General features: G+C 40.7%; 1 protein-coding gene across 5 annotated transcripts in view; it reads left to right on the plus strand.

Annotated features, from left to right (window-relative positions):
* The window catches only part of CDH18 (cadherin 18), a 584,308-nt gene that overhangs the window by 550,307 nt on the left and 20,326 nt on the right, over positions 1-13,675 (plus strand). For all 5 annotated transcript variants that reach the window (XM_061346700.1, XM_061346697.1, XM_061346698.1 and 2 more), the window contains one exon: positions 11,792-11,913. In XM_061346700.1, the coding sequence (XP_061202684.1) occupies positions 11,792-11,913 (122 nt within the window). The remainder of the gene's footprint in view (positions 1-11,791; positions 11,914-13,675) is intronic.

A 13,675-nucleotide genomic window follows, 5' to 3' on the forward strand; every position in this document is an offset into this window, starting at 1 on the left:
ATTAAATTTGAATGCAGTTTTCTACGTATGATTTATTTCATATGATCAAAGGAGTGGTAGTACATGCACTATGCGGAGAGAATAGTATGGACAATGGGGAAGGATTATGAAGGATTATGTTTATAACTAAAAAAACCTAAAATTGTTAAGGAGGATGGAGTGCCTTTTTTTTTTTTTTTTTTTTTTAAACAGCCTGCTTAGAATTCTTCATTCCAGGTGCAACCTATTACAGGAAAACAGAGATAATTTTTTTTCCTCACGTGCATTTCTTAAAATTGACATTGGAAAGGTGACATACATTTATAATGTTAGTTCGAAAAACAAATTGGTTATGAATAAAGGCAGAGACAGCGTTGAAGATGCTGCAGGTAGGTGGATGGCAGGCAGCCTAAATGACAGGCAGCCTTGCCTTGTGTCTGCTTCTTTAGCCATTTTCTTACCTGCAATAATTTGAAAATTACAACACAGCTGTACTCTTCCAAATACATTGTGAAATCTGTAATTGGATCTGTGATGGAAGAAGGAGCGTATGTTGTGTATAGAACATCAAGGCCGAAACTCTTAAGTGCTGTCTAGCTCATACCTCCAGCTTTTAATGATGTTCATTTTGAAGTCCACAAGTAATTACAAAACTAAAAACTAGTTTTAGTTAAGACTAATGTTAAAAATTAGGTTGAAAGCTATTTTTACCAGATATTACCAAATTTTTACTAAAATGTTATTCACCTGTGAGAGTGTCAGAATTCAAGTTCATCTGACATGGTAAGAAGGCATTTGTAGCTTCCGTCACCATTTGCTTAACCAGGAACTTAGCAGAATCTGCTATGTATTGCTTAAACAGTAAGATGTGAAAGAACGTTATGGCTATAGTTAGTTTATTGAAGTATTTTCCTGTCTTAAATTTACACTACACTGGCAGGATTCAGTTTCTACTAATCATCATTTGGACAGGTATTTGGACCTGTGCTTGATTTATGCAAAAGAAATTTAGAGTCAGTATCATACTTCTGCCTTAAAATGTATGATATCCTCTTGTTTCAGCCTTATTATTTCTGAACCTTTCATAAGACATTTACTTTCACTTTTATGCTTCATATGCTATACACTCTGCATTGATCAGATTTCCCCTCTGAAATCAAAGGGAGTTCTACCACTTTTCTCTGTGGGAGTAATGGTGTAATGATCAGTGGGGTTTTTCTGTTTATGCAGGTACTTGTAAAGCACACAAAAATACACTGCCTTGAGAATGGGTGGGGGAATCCTTCTTCTTTTTAACATGTGTTGTTCTTTAACAGTAGCATACAGTGAGGGAGAGTGGGATTTTGATGTCCAGAACACATCCCTAGAGCTATTGCTTTGATTGTTTCAGTACTGGTACTTCCTGAAAACTCCTTCTGGTATTAGGGAATAAGAAAAAATGATAAAATACTGTATTTTATATTGAAGAATCTACAGACTATATTTAGGGCAGGAAGAAAGACTACAAAATTAATGGTAATAGGATTTAAAAATACTGTTTCACATAGAATTATTCACATTTCAATCACTTACTATAATTCTGTGAAAAAGTTTATAAAAGAGTATTTGAAAGAGGAAGGAGATTGATAGAATTTGCTTGGCTCTATTAAAGACTTCTGACCAAGCCTTTAAGAAGAGCAATGGAAACAGGAAAATACAGAGCAAGTGCACAAAGTTTTGTAACAAATGAGAAGCTGAGGAAGGAAATGGAGTCATAGTGAACGGTTGCTCCTTTGGGAGTGGAAGAGGTTAGTGTTGAACTGTTTAAAGGACTGGTGTAGGATCTGTCAATTCGAATTCTTTGTAATGATAGCACACAATGAGAGGAAGTGATTCAGATTCCTAAATAACTTCCCTGGCTGCTAAGAACTAAGGAGGATCGAGAGAAACATGTAATAACAAGACACATGAAAGTATGGGCTAGATAAATGAATGGCGATGTGAATACTGTTTAGCTATGATCAAGGGCTATGATCAGCAGGACAAAGTGCAGATGGAGGCTCATCACTACTGGTGTATCACCAGGGATTAATACTGGATACAGTACTGTTTAATCTTTTCATTAATTACCTGGTTGACAAGACACAGTACACTCTCAGCCAGTTGGAAAATGATACACAGCTGGAGTTATGGCTGATATGCTGTCATTCCAGAGGATCTCAGCCAGCTGGAGAAATGGTTGAAGAGGAACCTTGGGAAGCTCAGTAATAGAAAATGCAGAGTCCAGCACCTCGAGACAAATAAACCCATGCACCAGTGCACGTGCACGAGCCAATTGGCTGGAGAGCAGGTTTTCAAAAAGGGATGTGGAGGTACTGGCGGATGCCAGCTGGACATGAGCCAGAAATGGCTTGTGGCAAAGGTGGCCAACTGCGTCCTGCAGTTGTGTGTGAGGAAGAATGTTGCCAGCAGGCTGAGAAAGGTGATCCTTCCCCTCTATATAACACTGGTGAGACCACATGTGGAATTCTGGGTCCAGATTAGAGATCCCCAGTAAAAGACAGACATGGAGCAACTGTCACTGGACATGGAGTCCAGTGAAGGGGCATGAAATCATTAAGAACTGGAGTGTCTGTCATATGAGGAGAGGCTGAAAGAGCTAGGACTGTTCAGCCTGGAAATGAGAAGCTTCAGAAGGAGAGTAAAGAAGATTAAAGATGAGCAAAGATGAGCAAAGACTCATCTGAGTAGCATCTGTTGAAATGACAGGAGGAAATATGCCCAAATTGAACTACAGAAATTTAATTTAAACATAAGAAGAAAAATGGTTTTACTGTGGGATTGGTCAAAAAATGGCACAGATCACCTAGAGAGGTTGTGAAATCTCTGTCCTTGAAGGTACTCAAAACCCAACTGGACATGGCCCATAGCAATTTACTAGTTGGGCTAGTTGACCCAGCTTTGAGCAGGGCATTTGAACTTGCTGTTCTATGGAAGTGCCTTGTAACCTCAACAGTTCTGTGATTTTTGTGGTACTGGGAACTGTGTGTTGAATGTGGGGAAGAATAGCGATGTATACTCAAAGAAAATAGGTAGTTGTAAAAATAATTGTGGGTGATGTAATAAAGGTTTCTCTCTAGCATATAGTAGTACTGATAACAAGAGCAAAACCAACAATAACAGCAAAACCTTAAATCATAGCCCCTGCAAGAAAAAGTTGGCACTAAAATATAAATGGACAGACTTCTGCCATTTCCAAAGCCAATTTCTGTTAGTAAAATACATATACACTTCAAAGTTTTCAAAGCAGTACTGCAAACAGAACAAATAATAGTATCCTTGAAGTCCTTGTCCTCAATAAGAAGTCATAAAAGCTGCAGGGAGTAAAACACTGATGACTGAAGGAATTAGGGAATGTCTTGGTTTGGGAATGAGAGGATCTTAGCTTTCAGTAGGCATTTCAACTTAGAAATAAGAGTAAGGAAGGTTGTATCAGAAAAGTCCTTTTAGATATTAATTGTAACAACTGAACTGTGTTCAATATCTGCTCAGTAGACAGCAAACCAGCTTCTAGGTAAAGCTTTCAGATGATGTTAACATCAAGAGATTACTGGATCCATGAAGTACTGGACATGAAGATGGCTAATTAGAATATCTGGTGGTAATAAGATGTGATTTTTTTGAAATCAAATGCTGATATTTCAGAGATTTTAAAGGTACTTTCTGTTGGGAGTTTTTCACATATTTCTCTTACGCAGCTGGTAAGTATACCAGTGTGTAAAATGGATTTGCTAGATCATTGATCATTTTGGGATGAAGTTATGGTGGTGCTGAGTGTCTTCAAAATGCTCTACAATGGCTGAGAACAGAAAAGCAGACAATTTCCAAATACTTCACTATAGAACCAACTTGAATGCAAGGAATGCACAAACTTACCTTTGAGGGGTCCATAAAGTGTTCCAAATCTGTAAAGCTGTGTAAAGTCTGTGAAGAACAGGGAAACTGAAACAACAGGTTTTCTCCCATGTTCTGTCAGATCCCCACTAAAGAAATGCTAGCAAGAGACAGTAAGAACTGACCACATGGAAGAATATTGCACATACAGAGCTTTGATACCACAGTGTATTAAGAATCAAAATACTTAAGTCATTATGCATTTGATTTTATAGATGAAAATCTCCAAGGCTATCAGATACAATCAGATAAGGGGGCTGGGAAGGAACGAAAAACAAAACAAAACAAAAACCCCAAATATATTTGCCTTTGTTTATGTCATCTGTATATGCTTCACCATGTGTATGTTTCATACTAGCTTCAGAGAGTAAGACACTGGAGAGCTGAGTTAGAGCAGTACCTCACTGATGAAATACAAAGTACCCTGTGATGTGGTATTGAAAGGACTCCAGGTAAACACAGTTATTACCAAAAATACACAACAAAAAATAACTTTCAGAGATATTTTCATAGGGGGGCAAATAAACCCTGTTCAGAATTAAAATATGTGAAAAGGCAGGACATCTCACAATAATAAGAGTTTGGTACAGTTAGTTTACTAACTGTAAACAAGTGTAAAAACATCCAGGTGCATATCCAAATTATAACATAAGCAGCTTTGTCATTAATAAGTTTCAATAGAAACAGAAACAGTAAGATATAAACAATTCAGAGGAAAAGACAATGCATAGAGAGAAATAATAATTTGCAGCAGTGACCTATAAAACCCCTTGAGATTTTGAATAAATATTGAAAGCCCTAGAATTACATTAAAGAGATAAAGTATATAATTAGAGCGAGGTGCAGTTATATCTTTTCTTTAGGTGCATAAGGCTGTTGCCACCTCATATTGCCATCAGGGAACAGCAAGTTATGAAAAGAATTTGCAAGTTCTTTTTCACATTTTATGGTTGCAGCCTTCCGGTACCTAAATAGGGCCTATAAGAAAGTCCCTCTGGACAGGGACTTTTTACAAGGGCATGCAGTGACAGGGTAAGGGGGAATGGCTTTGAACTAAAATAGGGTGGATTTAGATTAAATATTAGGAGGAAATTCTTTACTGTGAGAGTGGTGAGGCACTGGAACCCTGCCCACCAAGGAACCACTTGCCCAGAGAAGTCATGGCTGTCACATCCCTGGGAAACTGTTTAAGGCCATGTTGGATGGGGCTTTGAGCAACCTCGACTAGTGAAACCTCTTATGGCAGGTATCTGGGACTAGATGATCTTTAAGATCCCTTCCAACACAAACTATTCTGTGATTCTATGATTATTGTACTGATTAAGGTCAGTATTTAATATTGATGATACAAAAGCATAGACATTCTTTCTAATAGTGTGCTAGGTGGGTTAAATTGTTCACTCAGTTTTCATAATATCTGTTTAACTACAGCAGTCTAACAAGAAGAAAAAAAAAAAGGAAGCGGGGCAAAACTATAAAAGCACAAAAGGCTGTTAATGTCAGAACTGTTATTCTGTATGTCATTCAGGTAGAATTTATTTAGATAAAGCCCTTTTGAATTTTGATAGTATGAAAGGAAGTCTTGAACAGCAGTAGCTGTACTAAAAAGTTTTCTTAAATTGGGGGTTTTCTTAAATTGGGGTTTTAGTTTGCCCACAGAAATTAATGGCAAAAAAGTTTCAAGACTTTATACTGTTGGTAGGGACTTTTGTAAGTTCCCCGAGGACTTTCTGGTGGAGAGGCTAATACTCAATGGAGTTGACTTACAGATATTTAGTATCCTGGCAAATAACTATTTGTTTGGGAAAGTCTCAAGCATAAAAAAAGAACTCCCTAGTCTAGGTGAATAGCAGCGATGTTTCTGCTTCAGTTACCCCTTAAAACAGTGAGCATTCACTTTGAAAAACCTACTCCTGAGACATAATGCTACTAAGACACAGAATAGATCTGTTTTATAGTGCACAGGCCTGAAATATATATCAGCATCCATTATCTTAAAATTGGAAATTTGCCAAACTGCTGCAAGAAATTTGTCTAATTAGCAAAAATACACTGCTAAAAGGACCAGTTTTTAGAGTGGTTTGGAGAACGCAGATGAGTTGTACACCTGAAAAAGTTTGGAGAAAAATGGGAAAATTGAAAAATTTCAGCAAGAAAGTGTAATTTGCAAGTCTATAAATGTCTTCTGATTGTGATGTTCTAACCTAATGCTAATGTTAATTGGGAATAGAGTTTCATATGTTATCTAAGTTAAGTCTTCATTTTCTGTTGACTTTTTTTGATCTCCTTTCAATTACCATTTTATGGGGCTAATTGACTAAATTCGAAAAGTGAACTAAAGCCATCAGGTGAACATAGACGTTAGAGAACATGAAAAATCTGAAGTGAACTTCTAAACTCCAGGCTCTTTGACTAGTATCCCAGGTGAAAACAGAGAAGGATAACGTCAAAAGAAACTTTGAACATTCTCAAATATTCTTTCATTGAGAGGCTACCTTACTGATGACTTTGAAGACAAATGTGTGTCTAATTAACGTTTTTTGGAATTCTGAGGCCATTAAAGGTGGGACAAATCTAAGGCATTTCACAAATGACCCTTTTTGACAGAAGCATGATGTAGATTAATTAAGATCAAAATAACCAAGGCAAATGAGCTTTAGACTACTAATATTCTAGTATTTCTCTTTTTTTTTTTTTCTTTTTCTTTCTTCCCATGAGTACACACAGGGACAAGACCCTGTTCTTCAATCTTGTTGAACTTGAGAGATGGCTTTATTATTTTGTACTGATAGTTTAATTTAATTGGTGAAAGTAACATCAAGTTTGACATCTAACCAATTGATATTTACACAGAAATCAGAAGGTAGATTTTAATTATAAAAAAGTTTTAATATAATTATTTTAACAAAATAAAATTTTCTTAGTAATTAGTAGTAAGAGCAAGATAACTATGGATTAATATTTCTTCCCCATTTTATCATTAAAAATGTATTCTTGCTGAATGGATTCTATTTATTGAAATTTTTGAGGGTGAACTCAAAATTTTGAGTGGTAACTCTCACAGAAGTACAGATTATAGCCTAAGACACTGTTACTTAAATATAACTTTCTTACTGGTGTGTCACTGCTAAAGCAAAAATCTTTAACTACTTTGTGTAATAGCATAGAACCTTGTGAAGAAGGTGAAGATTGGAAAAGGCTTCTATGTGCCTTTGCATTCATATTATCTTATTATTTTTGTATTTTAAAGGACTGAGAAAAAGAAGTAAGTTTTAATATTTTTTTATTAGGTTTTACTCAATACTGCGATGGCACTTCACATTTGTTATAAAGTAATTGATCATTTCATAGCATACAGTGTGACAGTATGTGATAACTCCAACAGCTTTCCACCACCAGTTCTAGAGTAACTTGCATTTTTTTGCTACAGTATAACAGTGACCTAAGACTCACAACATACTTTTCACTTTTTTAAAAATTATGTTTCAAAACTGTTAATGAAACACAGCAAACAACTTTTAGTATCTTGCTACCTGAAAGTCTGAAGCTTTATAGAGTTCTCATCTAGCTATTGTTTAGATATATTTTTAAATTTAAATTAAACTGCCTCTGATAAGAAAGAAAGAAGGGTCATTGTAGTAGGCAATTCCCTTCTGAGAGGAACAGAGGGCCCAATATGCAGTTGACCCTCATCACAGGGAAGTGTGTAGTCTGCCTGGAGCCCAGATCAGGGATATCACCAGGGCGCTCCCCAACCTGGTGCACCCAACAGACTACTACCCACTGCTGGTCTTCCAGACAGGTGAGGGGGAAGCTGCTTCCTGCATCTGAGGGGGATAAAGAAAGAATACAGGGCCTTGGGCTGTATGGTGAAAGAGTCTGGGGCTCAAGTGATCTTCTCCTCACTCCTTCCATCTTCCATTGATGATGTGGGACAGAATGGGAAAATTCAGTCCATAAACGATTGACTTCAAGGCTGGTGCTGCAGGCAGGGGTTTGGATTCTTTGATAATGGCTGGTTTTATAGGGCACCAGTCTGGACAATGGCTTGTGGGAAAGATTTATCTCACAGAGGCAAAAGGATGCTGGGGCACGAATTAGCAGGGCTCATTTGGAGAACTTTAAACTAGATTCAAAGGGGGATGGGGTTGTAGCTGGGCTTGCCCCGGTGGGGCAGCACTCCAGAATTGATGAAGACTGGGAGGCCTCCTATAATCCTAGGGTGAAATTGGTGTTCTCAGCTCGCTCCCTGAAATGTCTGTACACCAATGCGCGCAGCACGGGAAATAAGCAGGAGGAGCTAGAAACCTGTGTTAAGTCAGGAGATTATGACGTGGTGGCAATTACAGAGATGTGGTGGGACAGCTCACATGACTGGAATATAGTCATGGAGGGCTACGTCCTTTTCAGGAAAGACAGGCCAGCCAGGCAGGGTGATGGGGTTGCTCTTTATGTGCGAGAGCAGCTACAATGCGTTGAGTTCTGTCCGGGGACAGATGATGAGCGAGTCGAGAGTCTGTGGGTGAGAATTAAGGGGCAGGCTGGCAGGGGCAATACTGTTGTGGGGGTCTGTTACAGGCCACCGGATCAGGTTGAGGAAGTTGACGAGTCCTTCTACAGGCAGCTGAGAGCGGCCTCACAGTCACAGGCCGTGGTCATCGTGGGGGATTTTAACTTCCCTGATGTTTGCTGGAAGGACTACTCGGCAACCCAGCCGCAGTCCAGGAGGTTCCTCCAGTGTATAGATGATAACTTCCTCATGCAAATGGTGGATGAGCCAACCAGGAGAGGTGCGCTGCTGGATCTCATCCTCACTAACAAGGAGGGTCTGGTCGAAGGAGTGAAGGTTGAGGGCTGCCTTGCTTGCAGCGACCACGAGATGGTGGAATTCAGGATCTTGTGTGGTAGGACCAGTAGAATAGCAAGTAGAATTGCAACCCTGGACTTTAGCAGGGCAAACTTTGGCCTCTTCAAGCAATTGCTAGGGGAAATCCCATGGGCAAGGCTGCTTGAAGGTAAAGGGGCCCAAGATAGTTGGTTGACGTTCAAGGACTGCTTTTTCCGAGCTCAAGATCAGAGCATCCCGACACGTAGGAAGTCAAGGAAGAGGGCCAGGAGACCTGCGTGGCTAAATAGGGAATTGCTGGGTATGCTCAAGTGGAAGAGGAGAGTTTACAGGTCATGGAAGGAAGGGCTGGCCACTTGGGAGGAATATAAAGCTGCTGCTAGAGGATGTAGGAAGGCAGCTAAGATGACTAAGGCCTCCTTGGAATTAAAGCTGGCGAGAGGGGTCAAGGACAGCAGAAAGAGCTTTTTCAAATACATGGCAGATAAAACTAACACCAGAGGCAATGTAGGCCCGCTGATGAATGGGACAGGTGCCCTGACAGAAGATACAGAGATGACAGAGTTACTGAATGCCTTCTTTGTCTCTGTCTACTCTGCCAGAGGCAGTCCTGAAGAACCCTGTACCTCTGAGACCTCAGATGAAGACAGGTCAACAGAGCAGTTTGTCTTAGTCGATGAGGAATGGGTTAGAGACCAGTTGAGCAATCTGGACATCCATAAATCCATGGGTCCAGATGGGATGCACCTGCAGGTGCTGAGGGAACTGGTGGAAGTCATTGCTAGACCACTCTCCATCATCTTTACCAAGTCTTGGGAAACGGGAGAGGTGCCTGATGACTGGAGAAAAGCAAATGTCACTCCAGTCTTGTCATGGGTTTAGCAGTGGCAGTCGGTTTCCAGATGGACTCAGCAGCTTTATAGGGACTGGCCCATGCACTACGATGAGAGTGCACTTAGATAAGAGTGATGGTATACTGAAAATGTGGGATCTGAGCATGACGTGACTGGTATGGAATAAGGGGTGGATAATGTCCTGGGTTTAGCAGTGGCAGTCATTTTTCTCTTTCTGGGTAGCTGGTGCAGTGCTGTGTTTTGACATTCGGGCTCGGAACAGAGCTGAAAAAAAAATGATGTTTTGGTTTGGCCAAGGACTTTGTGAGCCTCATGCTTTTCCAGGGAGGAGGGGAAGCCGGGAGGAAGCAGAGACAGGACACTTGACCCAAACTGACCAAAGAGGTATGCCATACCACAGCACGTCATGCCCAGGGGGTAACTGGGAGTTACCCGGAAGAGCTAGGGGGACTGCAGGGTTGGAGGAGGTATGGGTCAGTGCTTGGTCGGGCTGGGGGGGCGAGTTATCAGTCACCTGGTGATGAGGTGTTGTATTCTCTCCCCTTGTTATTTCCTTTATCATTGCTATTATTGGTGGTAGCAGTAGTGATTTGTGTTATACCTTAGTTATTAAACTGTCCTTATCTCAGCCCATGGGAGTTGCATTCTTTCTGATTCTCCTCTCCGCCCCTCCAGGAGTAGGGGGAGGGCAAGAAGGGGGGCGGAGTGGGTGAACAAGCTGTCTGGCTGGGATTAAACCACGACAGTTCTTCAAAAAGTTCAAGGAGGACCCGGGTAACTATAGACCACCCCTCACCTCCATCCCTGGGAAAGTGATGGAACACCTTATCCTTGGTGCCATCCTAAGGCATATCAAGGATAAGAGGGTTATGCGGGGCAGTCAACATGGCTTCTCCAAGGGGAATTCATGCTTCACCAATCTCATAGCCTTTTATGAGGAAATAACACGGTGGATGGATGATGGCAGAGCGGTGGATGTGGTCTACCTTGACTTCAGCAAAGCATTTGACACAGTCTTCCACAGCATCCTCACAGATAAATTGAGGAAGTGTGGTCTGGATGATCGGGTAGTGAGGTGGACTGTGAACTGGCTGAAGGAGAGAAGCCAGAGAGTTGTAGTCTATGGGGCAGAGTCTAGTTGGAGGCCTGTATCTAGTGGAGTGCCTCAAGCGTCAGTACTGGGCCCAGTATTATTTAATATATTCATCAACAATTTAGATGAGGGAATTGAGTGTACTATCAGCAAGTTTGCTGATGACACTAAGCTGGGAGGAGTGGCTGACACGCCAGAAGGCTGTGCTGCCATCCAGCAAGACCTGGATAGGCTGGAGAGTTGGGCAGGGAATAACTTGATGAAATATAACAAGGGAAAGTGTAGAGTCCTGCATCTGGGCAGGGACAACCCCAAGTTCCAATATAGGTTGGGGAACGACCTGTTAGAGAGCAGTGTAGGAGAGAGGGACCTGGGGGTCCTAGTGGGCAACAGGATGACCATGAGCCAACACTGTGCCCCTGTGGCCAAGAAGGCCAGTGGCATCCTGGGGTGTATTAGAAGGGGGGTGGTTAGTAGGTTGAGAGAGGTCCTCCTTCCCCTCTACTCTGCCCTGGTGAGACCGCATCTGGAATACTGTGTCCAGTTCTGAGCCCCTCAGTTCAAGCAGGACAGGGACCTGCTGGAGAGAGTCCAGCGCAGGGCAACTAAGTTGATTAAGGGAGTGGAGCATCTCCCTTATGAGGAAAGACCGAGGGAGCTGGGTCTCTATAATTTGGAGAAGAGGAGACTGAGGGGTGACCTTATTAGTGTATATAAATATATAAAGGGGGGGAGTGTCACAAGGATGGAGCCAGGCTCTACTCAGTGGCAAACAATGATAGGACAAGGGGTAATGGGTACAAACTGGAACACAAGAGGTTCCAGTCTTCTCAGTGAGGGTGACAGAACACTGGAACAGGCTGCCCAGGGAGGTTGTGGAGTCTCCTTCTCTGGAGACATTCAAAACCCGCCTGGACACATTCCTGTGTAATCTTATGTAGGTGTTCCTGCTCTGGCAGGGGGATTGGACTAGGTGATCTTTTGAGGTCCCTTCCAATCTCTAGCACACTGTGATACTGTGATACTGTGATGTCATTGAATGTTTAATATTTCAAAAGGCTTAATGCCCCCTTATGTATTTTGCAGACAACCCTGAGCTAGTCAGCCGTGTTCAAGTTGGTGTTAGAATCCTGGACATCAATGACAACCCTCCAGAGCTTGCCAGAGAGTATGATGTAGTCGTCTGTGAGAATGCAAAGCCTGGTCAGGTAACTCTTACAGTTATCTTTCTCTGAGTGAGAAGGAAGAATTATTTTATTTGTTAATGTCACATATGTAAAAAGTTTGATTTAGGGAACATGTAATAATTCTTTCTGATTTCGTATTTGTATTTTACATTTGATTCAGCTGTTATAACAGTATTAGGTTGACGGGAGAAGATTTGGGAATTTATTCAATGTGTCTTTCTTGTTGCTGAAAAAAATTACCAAAAATATCTTTGGTAAATATCTAAAAGCTTCAATCTTGTCAGATATGTAATGGAATTTGACAAACCACTATCCTGAACAAAATGGATGAAGCAGATTTAGCATCGTTTATCTAAGTGCCATATGGTAGCATACAGCTCACTGAAATGGCTGGTTAACATGGCTGCCATTCTCATTAAAAAATGAGCATGTTGCTTGACCTTGAGCTTGCAGGATCATTATGGGAAAGATGTTGAAGGGGCTTTTCACAAATATGAGCATGGGGAGGGGCAGAACTGAGACTGGAAATGTGATAGCTGAATCACATTCCAGTCACTGTTGCTGTGATTGATGCACTTCATTGCAGCTTATGGTTTGACAATTTTTCTAAGTGCCTTTGGTTTTTTGCATAGATTGAGTTCTTACCTGGCACTCTATGCTATTTTGTCTTTATACAGGTTTTAAGTTGCAGTTGTGAACTCGTATCTTTCCTGAGTGGTTTCTGTGGTTATGAAAACCATAAACCTTTAATAACCATCTTATATTAATCTATCTTTTCCTATAACAAACAAAAACATTTGATAGCTGCTACTTCATGCAGCAAGGAATTTTAGTTTAGTTGCATGTTTCAGAAAGACCTCTCTCCTCCTTCATTGCTTTTTTTTCTTTCTTTGTTTTTATCTTCCCATGCTGTTTTCAATCAATATTTACCGGTTATTGTGTTGGGAGAGCAAAAGAGAGAGAGAAAATAGCTGATCCCTATTTATTATCTCTGTGCTATTCATAAATCTTTAGCATATTGCCCCTCAGCCTTCTCTTGTCCAGACCGAAGAGTCCTACTTGGACAAGCTGTGATAAAGTCCTCCTATGCTTTTGATCATTCATCTTGTCATCCTTTAAACTTCCTCCAATTCCTTTCTGTTCACCTCGAGATGAGGAAACAAGATTCACAATGCAGGGGTCTATAATTCTTATCACAGTTTCTGATTCATAGTATATGATCTCTGCTTTGTTCTCTTCCTTTGCTAGCAATTTCTAACAGGTTTTTTTTTAACCACTAGTAAGCATTGAATGCAAAAAACTGTCTGCCATAACACCATTATCATTGGAAGTAATGGTCAACTTAGAGTCTATCATCATGTATGCGAAGTTTAGACTTTATGTCAATGTATAAAGAATTTCACCCCTCCTTGTATTGCCTGGCTACCGAGTATTGGAAGGTCTTTAATGTCAGCCCTTCCTTTTTTCCTCTTTGAACAATTCAGTATCATAAATAGGTGGGCTGATTATTCATACTCTTTATAAGATGGTCAGTGTAATAATAAGCAGGTGGCCTAGCATAAACCTGTGTGGAACAAGAAATCCCTGTGACTTCCTCTCTTCGTGGAATAGACATTTTACAGAAGAGACACTATTTCCTGTCTTTTGAGCAATTACTTATGCAAGGGCCTTCCCTCTTACCTTATAGATTTCTTAAGTGCTGCTATTGAGACACCTCACTCAAAGCCTTTAAAAATCCAAGCAGGTCTATCAACTGAATATCCCTTATTAGCATGCTTATTAA

Source organism: Neopsephotus bourkii, unplaced genomic scaffold (assembly GCF_033783945.1).
Source record: "Neopsephotus bourkii isolate Nb327-2 ecotype Australia unplaced genomic scaffold, CSIRO-AGI_Nbou_v1 NB_272, whole genome shotgun sequence".
NCBI lineage: Eukaryota > Metazoa > Chordata > Aves > Psittaciformes > Psittacidae > Neopsephotus > Neopsephotus bourkii.